The sequence below is a fragment of the Pyrus communis genome, chromosome 15, assembly GCF_963583255.1.
Source record: "Pyrus communis chromosome 15, drPyrComm1.1, whole genome shotgun sequence".
Classification (NCBI taxonomy): Eukaryota; Viridiplantae; Streptophyta; class Magnoliopsida; order Rosales; family Rosaceae; genus Pyrus; species Pyrus communis.
This window is the reverse complement of record NC_084817.1, coordinates 1,159,828-1,183,348: the sequence shown is the minus strand read 5'-3', so window position 1 is coordinate 1,183,348 and position 23,521 is coordinate 1,159,828. Positions and strand designations below refer to the sequence as shown.

The 23,521-nt window shown below is 40.4% G+C and overlaps 4 protein-coding genes across 4 annotated transcripts; all 4 read right to left on the bottom strand.

Moving 5' to 3' along the window:
• Positions 1-247: 247 nt before the first annotated feature.
• Positions 248-4,777, bottom strand: LOC137718681 (probable LRR receptor-like serine/threonine-protein kinase At4g36180). The gene has a single exon (XM_068458229.1). It carries the CDS (start codon positions 3,853-3,855, stop codon positions 427-429), a length of 3,429 nt encoding a protein of 1,142 aa, XP_068314330.1. The 5' UTR covers positions 3,856-4,777; the 3' UTR covers positions 248-426.
• An 816-nt stretch (positions 4,778-5,593) lies between these two features.
• On the bottom strand, positions 5,594-9,122 carry LOC137717779 (1-acylglycerol-3-phosphate O-acyltransferase-like). The gene is made up of 9 exons (XM_068457265.1): positions 8,848-9,122; positions 8,284-8,520; positions 7,618-7,664; positions 7,377-7,495; positions 7,128-7,288; positions 6,450-6,559; positions 6,266-6,365; positions 6,031-6,154; positions 5,594-5,936 (listed from the first exon to the last, which is right to left on the bottom strand). The coding sequence occupies exons 1-9, from the start codon at positions 9,066-9,068 to the stop codon at positions 5,811-5,813; spliced, it is 1,245 nt and encodes a 414-aa protein (XP_068313366.1). The 5' UTR covers positions 9,069-9,122; the 3' UTR covers positions 5,594-5,810.
• A 1,753-nt stretch (positions 9,123-10,875) lies between these two features.
• Positions 10,876-12,620, bottom strand: LOC137717528 (V-type proton ATPase 16 kDa proteolipid subunit-like). Its single transcript, XM_068456920.1, has 3 exons — positions 12,426-12,620; positions 12,052-12,337; positions 10,876-11,224 (listed from the first exon to the last, which is right to left on the bottom strand). The coding sequence occupies exons 1-3, from the start codon at positions 12,505-12,507 to the stop codon at positions 11,092-11,094; spliced, it is 501 nt and encodes a 166-aa protein (XP_068313021.1). The 5' UTR covers positions 12,508-12,620; the 3' UTR covers positions 10,876-11,091.
• A 1,900-nt stretch (positions 12,621-14,520) lies between these two features.
• LOC137717527 (lysine-specific histone demethylase 1 homolog 3-like) lies at positions 14,521-22,801 on the bottom strand. The gene is made up of 9 exons (XM_068456918.1): positions 22,670-22,801; positions 20,368-22,546; positions 19,875-20,016; positions 17,440-19,716; positions 17,189-17,282; positions 16,582-17,075; positions 15,755-16,471; positions 15,521-15,595; positions 14,521-15,144 (listed from the first exon to the last, which is right to left on the bottom strand). The coding sequence occupies exons 2-9, from the start codon at positions 22,212-22,214 to the stop codon at positions 15,079-15,081; spliced, it is 5,712 nt and encodes a 1,903-aa protein (XP_068313019.1). The 5' UTR covers positions 22,215-22,546; positions 22,670-22,801; the 3' UTR covers positions 14,521-15,078.
• Positions 22,802-23,521: the final 720 nt, after the last annotated feature.

Sequence of the window (23,521 nt, the reverse complement as noted above, 5' to 3'; positions counted from 1 at the left end):
CATTCATTTAAAAATTCAAATCTGACTATCTGGATCTAAGCTCAATAAAAAAAAAAAAAAAAAGGATTCTCTACCCTTTTAATCTCTTTACCCTTCCATGCCCTCTATTTAAACGATCACAGTTAAACCACATCAACATCTTATATTGATTTTTTATAAGATAATAAAACAAAAAGTAATGTGTGAGAGGAGGAGATGGAAAAGAATGGGAATAGAAGAGTAGAGAACCCTTCTTAAAAAAAAAAAAAAGTTGCAGTAATGACATTTGGATCGTATTTCTGGCACCCTGATCAAAGTTAATTGAGCAAAAGTAGGAAAAAACCAGGAATATAACCAATAGTAGAAAATGAATCAATCAACTGCTGCAATGAAGATAATGGTCTTTTTTTTTTTTTTCTTTTCTTGGTTAAAAGCTGAAATTGAAAATTAGGCTGGCGAAGGCAGAGAGGTCGGATCAGCTGACGAGGGGATGTCGGGTCCGACTCTGCAACCTTCAAGCATGAACACAATGTCGGCAATGGATGGTCGATCAAGCGGATCCGGAGCCGTGCAAAGAAGCCCCACTTTCACTCCCAGCAAGAACTCTTCCCAGTCTGACGATTCCGGGTCTAGTTCGAGCAGCCCGGGCTCGAGCAGCTCGGAAACTTGACCGTTCTGAAGTTGCTTCTTCACCCACTTCACAATGTCTTCGTCTTGAGTAAACGTCATCGGATTCCTCCCGGTCAGTATCTCCATCAATACAATCCCAAAACTATACACATCGGCTTCTTTCGTTGCTTGCCCTGTTAATGCAGCTTCGGGGGACACATAGCCTAAGGAGCCGATCGTGGTTGAAGACGAGGAAGCTTTTGCTGGTGTGACTATGGTTACCCGGTCTAGACCAAATTCGGATAAATGGGCTTCGAAATCAGCATCAAAAAGAACGTTCTGCGGCTTCACATCGCCGTGTACCATTGAGGCAGAGTGCAGGTAGGCTAATCCACGAGCAATGCCGAGTGCTATGAGGTGCCTCATTGGCCAATTTAGTACATGCCCGTCTTGGTGAGAGGCCTCTTGTAGAAGAGCGCTTAAGTTTCCATTGGGCATGTAATCGTACACAAGGAGCCTCACGTCCGGAGGACCGGCATAATAGCCTCGTAAAACTGTCAGGTTTCGATGCTTCACCTTGCCAAGATCTTCAGCTTCTTTGCGGAAGCTGCCTTCATCAAGAAAACCATCGGGAAGGCGTCGAACTGCGAGCACCATTCCATCTTGAAACGTGGCCTTGAATACCAGTCCATATCTTCCCCTGCTTAACACATTTTCCTCATCGAATTGTCTCGTTGCTTCCAATGCCTCTGCATACGTGATCTTGCTATTGAACATCACTAGTTTTGGCCCTCCATCGCCACTTCCCCGGCTGCTTTTATCCCCTGAGCTTGTTCGAGGGCTAGTTCGTTTCTTCTGCCCCCCGATTACCGTTTCTCTAAGTTTTGTCCGCCATCGCAGTAGGCTGTAGATATAGCCACAACAACACAACGCCAGAAGAAAAGCTCCTCCCACAGCCACCGCAATCAATAAAGTCAACCTGTTTCTTTTTCTCCTTCTCACATCTGCACATTCTCTATCCAATGGTTTCCCACATAAATCTCCATTCCTTGCAAACACAGAAGGATCGTTGAACTGAGAACCCAGTGGCTTCGGAATCTCTCCAGCAAGGTTGTTGTTTGATAAGTTAAGGTATTTCAAGTGAGGGATGATGAGCGAAAGATCTTCCGGGATGGTGCCACTCAAATTGTTAGAGGAAAGATCCATCACTGTGAGGTTCAATAACTTAGGCAATGAGTGTGGTATTTGACCTGAAAGGCGATTCCCACTTAACAACAGAGAAGTCAAAGAAGAGCAATTGGAAATCTCCTTTGGGATTTCACCTGTCAACTTATTATGACCTAGATTGAGCTCTTTCAAATTGGATAGGCGAGAGATATCGCCTGGAATTTTGCCACCTAACTGATTAGAACGAAGCTCAAGCACCCGAAGATTCAAACTATCTCCAAGCTCTTGTGGGATTGTACCCGAAATGCGATTTCCAGACAATGATAGAACAACTAATGAGTTGAGAAATCCATAAGTTGTAGGAATATCACCAGTAAAAGCATTGTAAGATAGGTTAAGATAGTTCAAACTAATCAAACTACTAAAACCTTGAGGGACATCTCCTGATAAGTGATTTTCCTGCACAGCAACCAGTTGTAAATTTGGCAACCCGAAAATCTGAACCGGCAACTCCCCCGAAAGCTTCTGTTTACTCAAATCAAGTGTTTCAAGCTTCATCAAACCACCAATGCTCGCAGGAACACTCCCCGAAAACCCACAATTGCTCAAATTCAAAACCTGCAAGCTCTTCAACTCTCCAACATTAATAATTTCACCAGAAAACTTGTTATTACTCAGATTCAAACTAGTCAAGTTGCTTAGCTGCATCATTAGCTCATCAGGAACTTTCCCGGTCAGATTATTGTTGCTCAAATCCAAAGATTCGAGCCACGACAGCGCTCCTAAACTCGCCGGAATGGGACCGGAGAATAAATTCCCACCCAAAGACAACACCTTCAAGCTCCTCATTCCTGCTAAAAAAAGTGGAACTTGACCTGCAAACCTATTTCCTTCAACATCAAGGACCTGCAACAAGCTACATTTCACGATCTCACCAGGAATTTCACCGGACAGCGAGTTATTTGCCACCCGAAACTCCTCCAACCGGAGAAGATTGCCAATCTCCGGCGGCAATTGACCCGACAACAAGTTTCCAGAAAGATCTAGAACTCTCATAATTGTTGTCACGTTTATCAACCAAGATGGGAAGGAGCCACTTATCTGATTGGATTTTAAGCCCAAAACTCCCAATGCACTCGAACATTTTGAGATATCTGGCGGCTCAGCGATGCTTGTGAGCGCATTGAATCCGAGCTCCACAATCCTCAACGACGAGTCGTTGTTTGCAGTACTGCACAACAACGACGTGGGGACCGCCCCTGACAGCTCGTTCCGCGACAGCGACACCACCTGAAGCTTTGGCATCGCTCCTATCGTCGTCGGAATCAGACCTCTTAGCGCATTGTCATCGGCGCTCAAATGTACGAGTGAGGAGCAGTTGGAAATCGCTGAAGGCAGAGTACGGTGCAGCTGGTTCGAGTCCAACCACAGATACTCAAGATTCTTGAGACCTCCGATAGTCGCCGGCACTCCGCCGGAGAACCGATTGAACGAGAGATTGATAAGCTGGAGGCTTGAATCGGCGGAGAAGTTCTTCGGAATCTCACCAGAGAATGTGTTCGACGAAAGGTCGAGGTAACGGAGGCTCACCGGAATGTCGCCGGAGATTTTTCCAGAGAGGAAATTGTGAGCGACATTGAGGATTTGGAGGTTGGTGAGGTTGAAAATCGCCGGTGGAAGAGTTCCGGTGAGCGAGTTGCCGTGCAGGTAAACAGCCCGCAAGAGAGCGCATTGGGAGAGAGAAGGAGGTATGGCGCCGTTGAAGTTGTTGCTGTAGAGGCTGAGCTTGCGGAGTTCGCGGAGGCTGGCGAGGTGGTCAGTAATTCGGCCGCCAAGGTGGAGACGAGGCAGGCGGAGCTCCCGCACTCGGTCGTTGTAACAGACGACGCCGCGCCAGTCGCACGGGGCCGACGGCGTGGACGTATCCCAGCCGTCGAGAGCGCCAAGAGGGTCGTGGAGGTTACGCTTAAACGCCGTTAACGCTTGGATCTCAGAGAGTACCGTTTCCGCACTCGGCCGTTGATCCGCCGTTAAGGTGGCGGGGAAGTAAATTGTTGGAATAGCAATTGTTATGAGGAAGAGGAAGGTGGGCGTCGCCATGGGAGAGGTCAGAGGGAGGACTGGAAAGCAGAATGTGCTGGGTTTATAGATTAGTTACGCTGCTGGGATTGCGGTGGTGGAGGGAGGAGGTGGATCGAGAGGCTGCCATTGTTGCAGATGAGAAGGAGAAGAAGATCTGCTCAGAGGAAAGGGAAAGCGGAGAGAAAGAGGGAGAGAGTTAGGGTTCCAAGTGAGCAGCTGAAGAGTGATACTGAGGACTGAAGTGGCAGCGGTGGTGTTTTACTGTGTGGGCAGATGTATGGTAAGTTCACAACCAGTCAAATGGACAGATGCCACGTGTAAAAGGAACGTACTTGGCTCGCTATTGGAGTCAAAGATCGGATCTCTTTGGGGTAGTCTTTCGTACTTGTGGACGACAATTTTGACAAAAAAAAGGGAAAAGCAAGTCTCACCTTTTTACTTATTTGTTTATTTATTTTCAATTTTTAGTTGAAAAATAAATAACAAAATGAAATAAAGTGGAAAAAGGGAAGAGAGGATTCTCGTTGGATTCTTTTATGAGAATCTCGAGAATCTTCTAATTATATTCGTTTAATGTGTATTGTATGATTAGTTTTCGTCAGTTACGGTTTATATTCAATTTTAAGTAAAAAAATTTACAATGAATTTTTACTGCACAATATACGATGAACACATATAATTTGAAGATTCTTGAAATTCTCACAAAGAAAATCCGTCGAGGATCCTCACTCAATAAAGAAAATGAGAGTAATAATTGGAGCGGTCCCCCTCAAAATGTCAATGATGTTGTCCATGGCGACTGTTGGAAAATGGGCGGGGAAGATGCGCGGGAGAAAAGGCCGAAAGCGTTACTTTCTTAAGGAAATAATTTCACACATACACTCAACCGAAAGATCGTTGTGACAGCATTCCAACTCAATCGAACACTGCCTTTTGTGTACACTTACGACATGGTAGTTTTTAAAAGAAAATTAACGAAAAGATCAAAAAAGTTAAAAATAATAAATAAAGATGTAGTGAATAGTAACAAGAAAATGTAAAAATATAATTTTTCGTTAAAAGTGAACAGTATCGGAAGTATTTCATTAAAACTTCCTAGTTTTTAAGGGTAATAATTTACATTCTCTCTTTGTACTAACTTATCATATACCTGATATGTGTTGTTTTTTTTATCAAAAGATAAGAAAGCACCCTTTCTCCCGAAGTTACGGGGCCATTTTGCCGAAGTCCTTCAACATGGTTCTCTCAAGCGTCCTAGTATACTCTACTTGTTCACCTCTGTTGGTTTGGGATACGGTTAGTTCACCGAGAAAATCGCCCTCCCAATCCCAAGTTTTTTCCTGAAAGTTTCAACCTTGTTGACCATAACAACAGTTGTGACTATAAACAGGCTCACGACTATAGTAGGGTGGTACGCCCTGTTCTCTCACAACCCACTCCTCCTTTTGTTTCTACTTCTAATCACATGATTGAATAAATCAACTAAGAAATAAGATAAAAACAAACAGGGCATTGTGAAAGTCATTTTTCGCTCTTAAATCGTTTTGGAATGCGGGGGCAGTTGCTTTCCGGTTAGAGGTAAGTTGGAACACGTCCACAGGTGCTTATGGCCTATAACTCGCTCAAACCTGCACTGAATCGGGCAGTGACCGAGGTGGTTATGAGAACTCACTTAAATATATGTCCACCGTAATTGTGAGCAGCAGAACAACAACAATAACAAAGCCTTCTCCAACAAAATGGGGTCCGCTGCATAAATCTTAAAATGCCACTCTGCTCGGTTTTGCGCCGAGAGCAGCAGAATACAGGTTTAAAAAATGGTGGTAAAAGTACACTAGAAGTAGGAATTTTATGCATACAGAGAGTATCAACGATACACTTACAGGAATTTGAAGATTCATCCGTGAAAGTAATGACTAGTAAGACTGTACAGAAAAAATGAAAAGGAAACGACTAAATACACTTTTCAGTTTTCAGGCAGGTGTCAAACCTTCAGGAAAGGATTCAACGGCAGGGTCCGGCGAAAGAAATCTACGGCAAGCATAAAAAACAGCTGAATGGAAACGATCGGGTTGGTCTATGAATACAAAGTGCCCAGCCTGCAAATTTTTATCAGGAAGAACTTTATTCATCGAGATCAAATTCAACTAATAACAATAACTTCATGGATAAATAGAAGGGAGAGAAACATACATCTGGAATCCTAATGATCTCGCACGGGACTTTCATCTTTTTGCCAGCTTCTTGAGCCCCTTGGTAGTTCATCCAGTCTTGATAACCATAAATAAAAGTAGTCGGCACTTTCCACTCTGATGCACTGTACATAAAAGAGGAGGACTACATGTAAAAGATTTGCTCAAAGCAAGTTTATTACAACGAACTTCCAACTCTCCTGTGATAATGAATAAGGAGATTAGTAGCATCAGACCTGTGTATAAGGGGACTCCTAGCAAACGCACCGAAAGAAAATATATACTTTAAGCACAGCTCCCCGCTAGCTTTGGCTGCTAAAGTATGGTACACATAATCTGCAATTGAAGAAGAGAAACCATCAAGATCGTAAAAGGTAGGATACGTGTGTTCTGTGCACAAACAAATTGATCTTAAATTACCTGTTAGAAGTCGGGATTCCTCTTCAGTTAGTGTGGTCCCTGTTGAATAAGAACCAAACCTCGCAGTTGTGTAACTTCGAACAAGATTTGGACCCAAAGGCCCTAGCCCTCTGCAAAAATAAGGTAAACATGTACAAACATAAGATCTAAGGAAAGCATAATATGAACCACCTGTTTCTCTCTTTCTTCTCTAATCCACCACTAATCTTTGGAAGGAATGGATTTCAATGTGCCACAATGGCTCAAAATGTGCGTGGTATGAATGAGAAAAAAGTACTTCGTGTCCAAACTGACAATTTGAACAAAAGCTACACACGACTTGAAAAATGATTTAGAAAACAAAAGAAATACGTGGGCATGCCTCCGTGCTTCTTCTGGGCCATTCCTCTCAGGAAAAGGGTGAGAGAGAAGGGAAAGCATGGGAAATCAGTATGGGTGGAGGTGGGAAGCTGAAGTTGTTTCAAATAAATGCAAAAGGATAATATTTCCAATGAATTAGTTTTAGAGGTTCATAGCACACGTGTAATAGTTGCAACCTGCATCTGTAGAGTGTACAACTACCAGATCAGAAACCTAAATAAATGATTGAAATGGATATATGCACCATGCATGATATGATTTTGCAAATTGTATCAACATTTGTATAGGTAAAAAAAAAAAAAAAAAAGACTTATCTACCTGACCAACTTCTGAGGAGTAAAATTAGACTCCCACAAATGGTTAAAAATTGCTCCTTTCCACGTTGCTTTGAATTGGTTAAGCCTCTCATATGATGTATCCGTCTCCGATGAAAACCCAGCAGATCCCACTAAAATCAAATGCTTAACGTGCTCTGGATGCTATCACATGAATAAAGATTACAATCATGAATACAGAAACTGCCACCCTTATTCCTAGATTCAACTAAACATATGGGATATCAAATACCTTCAGAGCGTACTTCGATGCAACATACCCACCAAATGAATGCCCAAGTAATATAAAGTTGCTGAGGTTTTTGGCTTTTCGCCATTCCTCAAAGGAATCAATGAACCATGCCTCAGTTTCTGCATTACCAGTTGCAAGTTAATTACTCTGGAAAAATTACATTGCCCATACTTACAGATTAATAGTGAAACAAACTTTTTACCACCGTCAAAGTTAAAATGCACGGAACAAAGAAAATTACCTTCAGTGCTTTTGCATGTAAAATCAGGCCTGCTTGATCCGCCCCAACTGTAAATAAGATTAAACCAAGGATTTGAGCACAAAATGTCTCACAGAAATACACCCTAAAAAGCACCATCTAACATGGAAGTACAAAAGGTTAAAAATGACTGGCATCAAACATGAAAGGAAGTTGTGTGTATTTCTAATGTTTTCGAAATCAGATGGAAAAGAAACCAAAGTGCGCAATAGAGCAACTATGGAGAGCACCAAAATAAAAGCCTGCGAATTCAGAGCTAGAAAAATTTGTATCTCAACAAAGCCCATAGTAGATATTTACGAAATAATTTGAGTTCCGGAGCACCAGACACAAAAATAGAAGAGAAAAGGGTTCTTTTCTCCTTGAGATAACCAAGACTATATATCTGGTACAAAAACCACTACTTAAACATCAATTAGACTACTTAGAATTGTAACATTTATGTTCCCTCATTGCAGTGGCATATATGTAAAAGTTTTAACATCACAATTGGAAACGAACGCATATCATATTATCTTCAACGTAGTTAAGGTCGGTTGCACGCCATGGAATAACTTGAAGTATGTCAAAATTGATAACTTTCAAAAGGGGTTAAAAAGAAAGCAAACAAAGATGAAATTCAATGATCAATGTTAAGAATCTGCTCACCCTATTTGATCAATGGCAATGACCCTGAACCGACTGGCAAGGGCATCGAAATTTCTAAAGAAGAAACCTTGAGAAGCACCGTATCCGTGAATCATAACAATCGTAGGAGAATTCTCTTTGCTGTCAAATGTAACCGTGTTGATTTGCCTTTCTTCATTGCTTTCGGATCGAAACCACCGGACTTTGGAGCCCGGCGGTCCAGAGCCTATATTCACCCGTTCTTGAACATAAGGAGTCCTGCAAAATTCAAGCAATTCCCATAAATTGTGCTAGAATTCAACCTTTTCAACCGTTCAGTAAATTGAAGAAATTGAATAGTTCGGGATTGATCACACAAAATTGACAAGAAATTTGAGAAATCGGCCAACTTCAACTCCAAATTAAGGTTCTTATTACGATTGAAATTCAGAAAAAATCCAAAAAATTAGAACTTTCACAACGGCACAAACTAACAAAATCCCCAGTTTCCATTTAAGTACTTTCTCAACAAATTCACACAACTCTGCAATCAAACAAACTGGAGAGAGAGAGAGAGAGAGAGAGAGAGAGAGAGAGGTGGATTACTTGACAAGAGAAAGGAGGCGCTTCTCGGCGGCAATGATCTTATCGGTGGAGGTGGGGATCCAACGGAGGACAGAAGGCCACAAGGATCTGGATTTGGGATTAGCCGCAGCAGCAACAGCAACGGATTCGTAGGCCGCAGCAACGGTGGCAGGGGAGGTTCCTAGGTCGCCGGACCTGCTGATTTCGTCGGCCATTCTCGACGAAATTCCACGCAGGTTCATACGCTTTCAACACAAAAATGGAAGCTTTGATTTTTGGCTGCGATTAATAACGGACAATTATTTATATATACGCCGATTCCTTGCCAGTGTTCCGCGTTTTTTTAGCTCCGACGGAGGGCGACTACTAGGGACACGTGTTAAATTCCCGATCTGTCGTCAGCATTGACGGTGATTCGAGTAAATAAATACGTTGGCGATTACGTAAATTTCGGCCTTGTGGGGCCCACGCGAAACAGGAACTTAATCAACAAGCAACTTCGTCGCCAAACAACCATTCAAGCTTTCCAAGTTCAAACACGATTTCTTGTTTTTATTGTAGAGCCAAATCAGCACATTAGTCTAAATATAACGGAACGACGGTATTGAAGTGCGGAACTCATATTTAAGGATTACATTGATTAGTTTTAAATTTTAGAGGTAAACTTAATGTGGTAAGTCAATTTTGACGACTGTTTGAGACAAAAACTCAATTTTAAATGAAAAGATTATTCTTACTCAAGAAACATCAAAATGATTTTATTTAAAATCTTTTATTAAACATGGACGTTCAATGATTTGTTTTTTAAAAGATACAATAGTAGATTTCATTTCATAAAAAAGAGTAATACATCATACATTTTTTGAATCAATGCCTTAGACATTCTTCTACAAGCAAAGTCAATAATAACACTTAAAGGAGAACCATTCCATCCACAGCTTTGAGACAAAGACAACCCAATCCATGCAAGACGATGAGCAACATAATTTGCATTGCGGCGAGTATGGTATGGGTAACAGTAGCTTCAGTGATTAAATGGAGTAGTGCTTTGATGTCCTCCACAATTTACCCAACTGTTGACAAATTGAGAGTGGAATTTCCCCAAAGGCTCCACAATCTGAAATGAATCAATCTCAAGAAATAAATTTTGAAAACCCCTATTGACAGCCAAATAACGATATTTATGGCCAAATAACCATTCAAAGCCGAATGTATAATTCAAGGTGTATGTGAAAGCAAAAATGTGAAAATTTATCTACAAAAAGATTTAGATATGAAAGATACTTATCCGTTATAATCCTTTGCAATTTACGGATATTATAAAGTGTAAGTTTATATAATGAGTAAAACCGTAAGCATATTGACTTATCCAATCCAATCCAGTTTTGAGAAACCAAGACCTTGTTTAGTCTCTACTACAGAACAGAAGTTAATTTACTCACTAAAATAGTAGGATTGTTAAAGAAATGTTTCCATATACCTAATCATTTCTAATCGGCTTTTTATTCAAAATAATGCCCTTAATTAGCGTAACTCTCTGTTTCATCCTTGATAATATAAATCGATAAAAATGATCCTTGAATTTATTCAATATAAATCATTTTGGTCCATTCGTAAAAAATCCTTTAATATCTTCGTTAAATTGTCATGTGAAAGACCACATGATCGCCTTTTTAAAAGTATTTTTGTCAAACCAACCCTTCCACTTAATTGCGCAATGATAAAATGATTTACGACGGACAAACTCTAAGAGCACTTCTATCGATTTTCATTGTCAAATCAAAGTGATGAATTATATCCATCTCAAGGACCGTTTTAATTAAAAAGCCTTTCTAATCACCCCAAAATGAAAATTATTTACCTCTACTTTCACTATTCTTTGAATATAATAAATTATTCAATTCAATCCTTGAGACCAAACAACGCCCAAATGAGCACTAAGGTCAACCAAAACACTTGTGTTGGATTCCTCAAATTATTTCACCTTCATAAACAAAACTCAAAATACTTAACGGACCGTTCCGGTAAGTCGGCATTGCAACACATAACTAACGGCCAACACATCCACAACTAAAATGAGAACGAACGTACTAAACACAATGATACAGGCTACATAAATCTTGAACAAATCGACCTGGTAGAACACATCAATCACACCATACAAGAATCTGCACTGCACCAGCGAAACAAAACTTACAACTTTAACCTACAGTAAGGTAGTTCTCGATGAATAGCAGCAACCGCAAACGCCGCCTGGCACACCTTCTAGTCAGCTCTTGACTGCCCCGATCGGGAAGAGAGAATGATACCAACAATCAGACCGTACAGAGCAAGCGCTTCGGCGAAAATGAGAATGAGGATCATCCCAACGAAAAGCTTTGGCTGTTGTGCATTGGCTCTGCATAACACAAAAATGAAATTAGAGAAAACTCTCAATCGGACGGCAACACGACACCAAATACGAGTAACCACACACTGCCCGACAACTAGAATGAAGAGCATAATATTTTTAGATCATTAGGGAAAATAAAAACACCGACGATTATAGGTTCTATACAAAAACACTTAAAAGAGCTCTAACTGATTCTTAGCTGCGATATTCCTTTGATGGCCATCTTCCATTGGAAAGTCAGCACAGTATTATTTAAAAGTATCGGGTTTGAGCCACTTAGTACTACGGTCTGGTGGTATTCCTCTTCACTTGGAAGTGAGAGGTCTTAGGTTCGAATCTCGTGAATGGCGAATTCATTACCAAATTAGGTTGTCCATTGTGTGACTTAGCCGAACCGCCCTCCCCTTAGTGTAAAAATATCGATGTATTAAAAAAAAAAGAAAAAAGTATAGGGTTTGAATTTTTTTCTCAAATGCAATGTTAAGAATCCCTTATATGTCAAAGCCCATAATAAATCACCACACATGTCACAAAACAATCTGCTATTGCCAAGAAGTAAGAGCTAAAAAATACAAGCACAAGACGCCGCAGAAAGCTCAGTTCTTAAACAATCAAATCGATGTTCAATCTCTCAGTATCTAGTTAGAAACAATAATTACACCAAGAAAACTTGATTCTTAAACAATCCAATCGATGTTGTATTGCAATTTATACAATCAGTTTCAGATTAAAATCGCAAAATGAGTACAAAAAAAAATCTTAAATCAAAATTGAAGCAGTGTAAAATCGAGACTGAAAATGTGAAAACGCCGAAAGCAAACGAGAGATATTACCTAACACCGGCATCACCGACAATGCCGATAGCCATACCGGCAGAGAGACCAGCAAGGCCACAAGCTAGACCAGAGGAAAGATGAGCATAGCCATCGAAAAGGTAATAGGGTTTGGCCTTGGGGTTGATACCGGTACTGATGATGACGGCGATGATAAGTCCGTAAATACCCAACACTCCCGCCATAACCACCGGCACGATCGACTTCATCACCAGCTCCGGCCTCATCACACCCATCGACGCCACTCCTACTCCGCTCTTCGCCGTCCCGTACGCAGCTCCCATGCCTGCAAAACACACAAAACCCGATCAAAATCCCTACATCCGCACCGACCAAACCCTAGGTGGTTAGATCTGGACCGAATCGGAACGTACAGGAGAAAACGAGGGCCGCGGCGGCGCCGAGGAACCCGAAGAACGGTGCCGTTTCATCGCCGCTGAAGGTTGAAGAAGACATTCTGCTCGATCAACGGACAGATATTCTTTGATCGGATCTGGCTTCTGATGGATTTGGTTTCCTTCTCTTCTCCTTGAATGCCTTTAAGCGTGTGTGTTTCGACTTTCGATCTCAGCCTCCAACAGTACGAGTATGTTATTACGTTTATAACCCCGTGATTTAGAGGAGTCACGAGCTGACGAGATGTGCGTGTACAATACTTTGGGCCCTCAGTTATACTCGTAATTAGAGTAATTTAAAATAAAATATCGTTTTTTATATAATGACGCGGATTCAAATTTCGTCAGTAACTAATTTAACGATTAATCTAACAAAATTTATTTTGATTCACTCAAAAATAGAATATCGTCTTATAAAAAATAAAAACAAAATGGCTTATGCACCTTATGCAAACCCCTTTTCATCTTCTGCTTTTGCAAAACCCCTCTTAATTATGATCATTGACTCTATCTCTGATTTGTTTAATCCAATTATTAGAAGAAAAAAAAAGGTTTTTTAGTTAAAATGGTTCCTGAAATTACGTAACTCCTCCCTTTAACACCTGAAATTTAAAATCGATAGAAGTCATCCCTAAGATTATTCACCATCAGTCATTTTGGTCATTCTATTAAAAATCTATTAAATTGAGGGTACTTTTGTCAAATCAACCCCTCCACTTGAAATGGTAGTTTCTTCAATTTGACAGTGATTTTTCACAAAATGACCAAAATGATCGACAGTGGACAATCTCAGAAACTACTTCTAGTGATTTTAAATCTCAGAAATCAAAGTGAGAAATTATGCCAAACTTAGAGATTATTTTGGCTAAAAAGCCAAAAAGAAAAACGTGCAGGAGGAAGAAAAACGGTGCATAAATCATTTGTCCTTTCACAAGGGTGGAACCAGCATAAGAAACTGAATACAGCATGCAAAACGGTCCGTTAAACTCCTATGGAGGGAGAAAATTCCCTGCAACGTAACAGCAAGTACCGAGTACATTGGAATTTTGGCCATTTCTTTAGTTTGCCAAATGTTCTACAGTTGCCTGTTTACCTAACAGTACTAAAACATCACATAAGCAATTAAAAGACAGTAACAACGACAAAATTTCAAATGTTCGGCATCATTTGAACCTCATCCCAGTAATTTAGGAAAAGAGAATGGTTAAATTTGATATCTTCCACTACTTGGTAATGCTAATCACTCAAATGGAATGGATACCGTTACCAACTTTCGAATAAAGTAGGGTTGATGTCATTCAAGAAAAAGTTCATGCCAATTGTCAAGGCTGTATAAAACAAAACGTATGGAGGCGGTACTGCCCTATAAGATGTTAGGAATCACAACTAAGCGAAACTCAATCCAAATGTCGGGCAAAAGAACACGTTATATGTTAAAACAAACACATGTATTAGCCTAATCCATCTCATGTCATGGAATCTGCCAACAGTTTGGCATATTGAACATCAATCAGGCAAGGGTTGATCAATCTTCAAAACATATTAGAATCAACAAATGCGGAGATATAGAGGCTAGAGTGCATACCTCTCGCTTCTTCTGAACAGCCAAAGATATCTTTCCCGGCCTAGCAACAATCAAATACAGGTCTAATCAGAGACTAAAAACACTAGAAGCGAAAGCGAAGGCAATTTCAATATGATGGATAAAACCTGGCATTTCATCACGCAATCAAACCATAATTGAAGCTAAAACTGAATACAATTTCTGTATGCATAGTTTTAGATGTATAACAGAACATCTACTACAAAATATACCTGCGCTTATTTTCTGGATTTCAATGCAATACGGCTATTACACGTATGCTTTGACATGAATCACTAATTTGGAAGCTGGAACAAGAAGTTGAAATTATTAGAGCACATCATACATGAAAAAGCCTCCCCACACAAGGCACAATCAAAGAGGAAAAAAGTTCAGAAAGCTGATATTTCATCCATTGGAGTCTGCCAATAGAGAAATATGCAACTCCGTTCAATTTAATGGAGAGCAAATATAAAGTTAGTGGTTTCTGTATAACCAAAAGAGTAACCATATCAGATTAAAGTACGTTGGCCACCATGGAAAAATGTTCTGTATTCTTGTTGACTAACACAATCCTACTCTGTACACATAGGAAGTAATGATAAAAAGAAAAAAGTCAGGAATTAGTTTCTCCTCGTCGAGGATCCCTGAATGAAAAATAGGATATGACAAACCAACTTCTTCGTGCAATCTGCTATCATCTCCATACCAAGTTGATGCATGTAATTGAAATGGACAAAGCAACCTGCTTTGAGAGAATTCATTATACTTCCATTTGCATCCAAAATGGTTGTCCCTATTGCACTGACCAAACATAATTGCATTTCACGATGCCCGGTTCAACAGGCAACAAACATGCCCTTTCTTCCATTGCTCCTTCTAAATCACTGAAATGCTTGTAGGCAGTTTCATTCAGAAGATCCAATTTGATTCTATCTGTGAGCCACCACTTCCAAGCGTACGCTTTAAATTCATCCAGGAACAACAGAATTCTGCATGTACTGTACGGAAGTCCATGCACAAACACAGGCCAATCAACCCAAGGGACCATCAAGATTTCATTGTGGGCTTCGCTGCCATGTGCCTCTCAATCAATGTATCCACAAATGCACGGATCTGCAGTTTTTAAAGCATTGAAGAGAAACTTGGTAAGAAGAAACTAATGTCACTCCATCATATGTTAATGAAAAAACTTCTGTTCATTCCCGGGCGAAATTTTTGTACATGCTATCCTGTACTTAATGAAAAAAACTTCTGTTCATTCCCTGGCGAAATTGATGTACAGTAACAAAAAGTTCAGGATAGCATGTACACAAATTTCAAGTTGCCAACAATATTTTATTTTTGCTCATTCAAGTGAAGAAAGCCAATCTTTGTTGGAAAATAGTTCAAATCTCAGCCAGGAAATCACTTTGACAGCTTAAAAAAACTCATCCAAGCAAGCATGGAAAGACATATATGACATTTTATAACAAACACAATGGAAGAATACCTTGTTCCTGCGCTTGAAATCAAGAAACTCATAAACAGCCATGGCTTTTTCTGAGTCTGTGGCCAGCTCCATGACCTGAAAATTGAATTCCCAAAAAATTTAAGACTAAAGAAAAACAAAGGAATGGGAATAGTTGCAAAACTGAGTTCAACAAAATCAAAACATTTTTTTACTGGAAAGCATGGTATATTTTCTGTTTAGTATGACAGGAAGGATATATGAAAAATTACTAACCTTGGTAGCACTTTTCTTCATGATTGACTTGTATCCCTCTCTATCTATTTTTTTAGCTTTATAAAGGGGCATAAGCAATGAAGCCACATAATCGACAACAGCCTGCTTGATATTATCTGCTCCTCGATGATGACTTTTTAATGACTCCTTGTTCATGGTAACTTGGGAAACAGAGCTCTCATTTACAGGTCCTTCATTCTTCCAGCTGTGTTTTCTCGAAGTCGTATTTGAATCTTCCTCGTCATTTATATACGGTGCTGAATGGAAAAAATCAGGGTCTGCTGCAGCTGCTTGAGATTGCCACATCTCAATGGCATGATAATCCTTTATCCCGGCACTACCAGCTGTATCAACCCATGCTCTTGTATAAATACTGCTGTCGACAGCAGCACTCTCTCCTGAGTGCTCTCTGAAATTCGTTTGACTAGCAGTCTCATTTGGATTGCTCCGCTGGGAGAGGTTATCGACTGACATTCTTGAACTATCAATATTGACGCAAGCAGCAGAGAAATCAACAGACCAATCCCTAACTTTGCAGTTCCTGGAGTCTATTTCTGATACACAATCTTGTCTACCCAAAACACCACCAGACCACTTCCTCCTAAAATCATACTCATCCATTTGAGGGTACTGCTCCCGTCGAGCAAACTTATGAAATGAGGGAATCTTGGGAAGCTGAAGCAGTGTACTGCTCTTGGCTTCTGAAGATGCATATGCCTACAATGAACAACAACAACTAAATTCTTGTGGAACAAAATGGCACAAATAGGAAGGGGAGAGGCATTACTATTCACACTAAATTGAGTAGAGTAACGAGAGAAACAAACCTCAGCAGCTGCAAGTGCTGCTGCACGGGCTGCTTCAGCAGCAGCAATGGCAGCTCTTTCTGCTTCTGTCACAGAAACGTCAATCTCCTTTAGCTCAGAATGTGGCCTGTCTGTTGAACCACGAAACCTTGATGAATTGATCTCCGATTTTGAGGAATTTTCTGTTTCACCCTTAATAGATTTGCCGTTCACTTTCTTACCATTTGCATTCAAAGGCAAATGGCTTGCAGTGGATGCTGAATCCTGTAAGCTTCCTTTGTGCTCCAAACCACAATGAAATGTGTGTAGAGGTGGCTTACTAGAAGATGGATCTCTAATTGTTTTTCTCTTCCATGCATCTGCAGCAGTTGCTTGCCTTGACAACTTCAATGCACCATTGGAAGCTTTTTCCTTGCGAAAAACTTCAAGCCACACATTAACCAGCTGACTTGCTATGGCACGTATATCACGGCTCGTATGTACACAAACTTTTTCTCTTACAGTCTTCCCAATGCCTGCACCAGAAAACAGAGAGATCAACTAATTTTAAAGAAACACATTCTAATGATACACATTAATGCACATAGGAATGCCAGTAGATAAAGATCGAGAAATAAGAAGACAATACCAGACAAGCGCACAGCCAGTAGGTCCGTTGAAACAAGCACAAGGAGCCGAACACAATGCCGCAAGAGTTGAGTCCCAGCCTTCCCCATCGAGTCCTGTTGTAGTAAGAAAATTTATAGTCACAAAAAGAATAGAAAAATATTCTAAGAAAGCAAACATTGGATGCTATCAACAAAAAAAAAAAAAATGTGTGTGTGAACATATTGTGAATTCATATTGATTGAATGATAGATAAATATAATGCAGAATTACCAGTATCCACGAGTTGAGAATAGTCAGCCCTTCTTTGGTGCCAGCAAAGGACTTCAAGGTTTCAACGGGAAGATTTAATAACTCTTTGGCCAGATGCAACCTTCCTTTAGTAGTCTTTGCATTAAAGAACATGTCGTGGAGTAGGGCTTCTTTGTTCTTGTAAGGGACATTTGAAAGTTCAACTGCATCAAGTCTCCTTGTCATGTCTCTAACTTCATCCCTTTCAGAATCTGATTGTCTCTGAATACCCGCAATTGCCTCTGCTTCTGCTGTGTAATCATTTCCAGTAGTCAGTATGTCAATTATACGCACTGCCTCCCGAAGGCCACTCATCATTGCGCCACCAACAGTGTCAGGATGCTCCTTGCAGGTAGCTTCACCAGCAAAAAATAGGCAGCTCTCAACAGGTCTCCCTAGTATATCATAATCTTCCCCCGAAGCTCCAACAGCAACATATGAGTAGGCACCATAGCTGAAAGGATCCCTACCCCAATCTGTCACAACTGATGCAACAGGATCAGGTACTGAAGCCTCTCCAAACAATTTACGAAGTACCACTAAAGCATGGTTAACATGTTCAGAAGCGCTCATCTTTTGCCCATCTATAGCTGCCTTACCAACCACTAAAGCTATAAGAACAGGAGCCCCAACGGTTTTCTTGACATTCCAGAACATAAAGCACTGGCCCCTCAGGTCTGTTTCCTCAGCAGTTGCTCCAAAGTAATCCACAGAGTCATCCCAAAAGACATCCTGAAATTCCAAAACTACTTTATTAAGAACTCCAAACCCAAGCCGCAGGATGGAAGAATGTTTCCAGTGGGGTAACGGTGGGGAAAATTTGATGGTTTCTGATTTTAAGCACCCAAGAGGCACCGTAATCAAAACTGCATCTCCTGAAAAATCGCTGCCATTAGATGTGGAAACCTTGACCTTGTTACACTGGTTATTATTCAATCCTGCATCCTTGGTGCCATATGAAACATCAGTTACTACATGATTCAAGTGAATTTGAAGTCCTTCTCCAAGAGACTCAACAACAGTGCTGTAACCCCCTTTAATCATGCAGTGAGCTCCTCCAAAGCCACCATAAACATCATCCTGGTTCCAGTTGGGGAGAGATACCTCCTTCAGCAGAGTAGCACAACCATATTCCAAATTGGCAAAATGCCAATCCATGACCCTCCTCTCAAGAGGGCTCAAAAGCTCTTGCTTTTGACAACTTTCTTCACCTCTATCAATACTTTTTTTGGCATCAGTGAAACCATCCATTAAACCATGCAGTTCTTTTTCTTCAATACTAGTCCCTGTTTTTTCCATACGACGCCTCTTGAGGGCATATTCCAAACCTTCCTCGAGGGACATTCTCGTCTGTTCTCCCTCCCGTGCAACAAGCAATACCATGTCATCAAGAAGGCTGTTGAACTCTGCTTCCAATGCTTCATCCAGATCTGCAGGAACCTTTTCACCTGTTGCAATGTCATAAAGAGGGCAATCACTGTTTAAGACAGTCAACTCTAGGCCCAGCTGAGCACAAACCAAAGAGGAGGGGTCTGGTCGTCTTTCAGTTGCCCAATCAGCCTCAACACCAGTTATAATGCTCGCACCAAGATCCACAGGAACTGATAGAGATGACCTGTCTGTATAAACACGGCCCCCTATCCTACTCCTAGCTTCCAATATAGTGACTAAAAAGCCCTGACGTTGCAAGTGGCGTGCAGCAGTTAATCCAGCAGGACCAGCACCTATGACAATGATTTTCTTTTTGACTTCCAGACCACATTGCAGATTATTATTTCTCACTGCATGATCTTGTGATGCACACTGAGTACTATGTGATACATTCTTTAACTCTGGAGTTACAAGAGGGACACCTCCATCACCCAATGTCTCACCAATTGGATCACTACTTGAAACATCCTTATTGTCCAATTTACTTTGTAACCTTGCATCAAAACTTGTGTTTTCCGGGTGATCCGCCTTGCACTCAGCATGGTTTGTTGCATTGGATAATTCCAATGCCACTGTAGTAACAAGCCCATTGTCTTTTGAGACTCCCTGCGTCGAGTTGTCGTTTTTAATTATGACACCACTCTTCGCATCAATTTTAGTTTTAGAACTCTTATCCTGGCCAATGATAAAGGAAACTCCATCCTCTGAATCAGCAACGGATACCCCAGAAATTTCCTCAAAATTTTTTTCTCTCAAAATTTTATAGTCATGCTTGGAACCAGGTTCTGCTTTATCCTTCTCAAGAGCAATTCCAATATTTATATAGCCCTGTCCAAGTTTTGATGCATTGGAATAAATGAGACAAGTTAATACTGCAATCCTTCCTAAGGAAATGTGAGAATGAAAAGACACTAGGAAAAGAGGAAGAAGACTGATCAATATTGGACTGGCACATAGAAAAATCTCTAAATGCTTTATAAACTTACACTGAGATCAAGGAATGCATAAATATCCTTAATTAGGGAAGCACGAGGTGAATCATCCACACAGGAAGTATCTGTTACCCCACAATCAGTGAGAGGCAAAATTCGACTAACATCTTTATTCCACAGAGCAAGGATCTGGTTCCTGTATTGCAATATCATCAAACATTGGACAAAACCACTTAAAGAAGAAAGAAAAAAATCTAAACCAAATGCCAATCATACAAACATAAATAGACCATCAATTTTACTAATGTCAACTTAAGTAAAGCGGCATCAAAATTTAAAAAGAAAACTCAAACCGTTAAGGTCAAACAGAACTTAGCATTAGAAGGATGCAACAGAAAACCAAAACATTTGAAAAATTAGAAACAATTGTCAAGTTAAAAGGATAAAGTAACAGCTACAATTAGTATCAAGTACAAAATGCTGAAAGATGCAATTCGTACAAGAAACCCCTATTATTTTACATGCAGGTTTCAGATTAATAACTAACCTGCATTCCAAATAGTCCTGAACCCCACCTCTGCGCTTCAAAATCTCCTTGAATTTGATCTTCTCAACAGGACCAACTGCGTGAGCTTTAAGACCAGCAGACACTGCTGCCGCCTCACCACTTTCAGACTCTGTACCGATACTTGAAGAGGAATCAAACTTCACTCTCGTTCTAAATGAATTGTCACCATCCGAACCTTGATCATTTATCAATACCTCCCAATCAGCATCCCCCTCATAAGCCATGTCTCCATGCCTACACTTTCTAGCATTGCGCCCCACACGTTGGATAGCTGATAGCTTAGTGCTTTTGTTTTCAACATCTGGTAGAGATACTGTGTCTTCTGGGCAACTCTCATTTTCATCAGCCTCTTCACAAGTGATAAGATGATCATGAATTGGAACATCATTTTTCTCCTGCAAAGGACCAGAAGCGAGGCCATGACTCTTAGTGCGAGAAATTAGACCATTACAATTTCTGTTAGTGTCTTCCATCCCCACTGTGTTTGAGGCAAAGTTGGACAACTGATGTTGAGTACGCTGGGAAAAGTTTGGACATCTGTCAGAATCAAGCTCATCCTCAATCTTCACATGGCATGTCAAGGAGTTCTGTTGTAGATGTAACGAGGACACCAAATGTTTGTCCTCCAACTTATTTTCACATGACTTGTCCAGAAGATCATGATTATAATGAGGCAGCATAAATCCTTTCCCAGCTGGAGAAGAGGTTTCACAGTCTGCGGCTAAGGTGCATCTACCCAAAACATCCTTGGACTGAATGGAACCTCCTATAGAGCAGTGCTTCAATCCATCCTCAAAAGTTCGCGTTTGCTGAGTCAAATGTTTGCTGTCTCCATCATTAACTTCATCTGAGCTGCATGGTCCCTCTTGAAAATTTGAACCAGAAGGATCCACTATTGCTTCATTCTTAATCAATTTGGAATCAAATCCTGAATGCGAGTAGGCAGGAGCTCGATCTTCTGAAACGACTTTGTAAGGCCTTTTATGCTTTTTATCATTGAATGTCTCTTGATTCTCCCTATGGAGGTTAGAGGCTTGACATAATCTTAATCTGTAATCAAAACTTTGACTTTCATCTGCCTTACACTGATCAGAGGCTGAATCCAATGAATTTGAATCAGATAAAGGCATGGTGTTTCGTGCAACATCATCCACACTAGGGTTCAACCCTTCCTCCAAAACCTTAGAACCACTCTTCTCTTTAGGACTTGAAGAGGCACGAGAATTCATTACCAAACCAGATTGTGACTTCCAGGAAAATGCTGGTAATGAATCTCCCGGATGATGATCCAAAGAGCTATTAGAACCTTCCCCAAATCTCAGAGACCTAGAAATCTTGGGTCTCTTTCCCTTTCCATTCCCACTGAGCTTGTTTTCTACCCCTATATCGATAGTCACATCAGATCCATCATCACCCATGACAGGGCCTTTCTCTAAAACTCTTGACATCGCTTTTGCATCTAATCCCCTGTCATCCCCATGCCCATTAGAGGACTGATCCAAAGACTGTACACCATCCAAATCAAAACTCCTTCCCCTCATAGTTCCAGTCCCAGAATCTTTCTTAGGGCCCTTCAACTTCTTCCTCAAACTTGCCAATGTATCATCCAGCCCCCCCAAATACTCTTCTTCGTCCTCAACCTTGTTGCCCCTTTCGCCACCACCCTCTGACCGTGGCTTAACCTTCTTAGGGTTTCTCTGCCTCTTTAACTTCAACAGTGACCCAATTGGCTCATCATCATCAGAATCAACCATATTCGACTCCAGAAATTTCGATCTTTTCTTAAAGCCGGACTTCTTGTCCTCCACATCCATTTTGTCAAACATATCTTTTTACAAAAACAGAGTCTTTCATAACCCTAATCCAGCTTCAGTGCCCAAATCAGGGAAACCAATCATCACCTTCCACTTCTCTATTGTCAAAAAATTAAAGCTCATGATTCACATGCACCTCGCCTTAAAGCAATTCAGCCACAATTATCAAAAATTGAAGCCACGCCTAGAAATCCCAACACCCATCAAATCGCAGACAATCACAAACTTTAACAATTCAAAATTTTGCAAAATTCAAATCCTCAATAAGCTTCTGCCAAGGATTAAGCTCCTCTATACCTTCTGCCAATGGCCTCCCTCTACTCTAAGTCCTCAATCGATAAAATCTACCATTGAAAAAATACAGAGATAAAAAAAAAAGAATTATAAAATATAAAATCTACCTAGGTTTTTCAACCAGTTACTAAGCCCTAATGAGAGGAGAAGAGAGGGGTGGGTGGAGGTCAGACCTGTGTGCGGCGGAGCACCACCGCGATGGCGTTAATGGATTCGTCAAAGGGAGTGAAGTGCGCACGTTAGCGTCGCGTTGCAAAATTGGGAAGTTCGGCTGTATAAAATAAAGTGCGCCGCGGGAGAATTAAACGGGCTGACGTAAAAAGAAAAGGAAAATTAAAAGAGGAACGTATTGAGTAGGGATTTTTGGCCCCACACGATTTGTAGAGACTGTGGGAGTGAAAATAAAACGTACACAATTACAGATAATGCGGTCACTCAGTACTACTACTGATGATATTTTTTTTTAGTTAGAAGTGAGAAGTTTTAGGTTTGAATCTCGTTGATGGCGATTTTCATACTAAATTAGGTTACTCATTGTGTGGCTTAACCGAACTCCCCCTCCCCCTAGTGTAAAAATATCGAAATATCGATGTACTAAAAAAAAACTACAAAGAATGACTTTCTTTTGAATTGGTTTTGAATTGGGGATCGGTTGCCACGGAAGTTTATTTTTTGAGAGTCATAAAGACATAGGCAGTCTCTCTTTAGTCATGTGATACACATGCATCAGAAATTGAACATAATACATATCATACAAAATACTAACCTGAAATTTGTTTCCGATCATTGAATCACTTGATGCGGTTAGAGAAAATGCCTTTGGCACCACTTAATTATGATTTTAGAAAAATTCCACCAAACAAAAAAAAAGTACGTAAATTTTCAAAATTTTTGAAAAATATTCAAATGGCCCTTATGTTTAGTAAAATGCATTTTGGAATGGGAAAAAAGCACATTATACAAGCATTTTGATAGTTCAAAACATTAACATCAGTTGTTTAAGAGTCTATATGTTAAATGTTGTG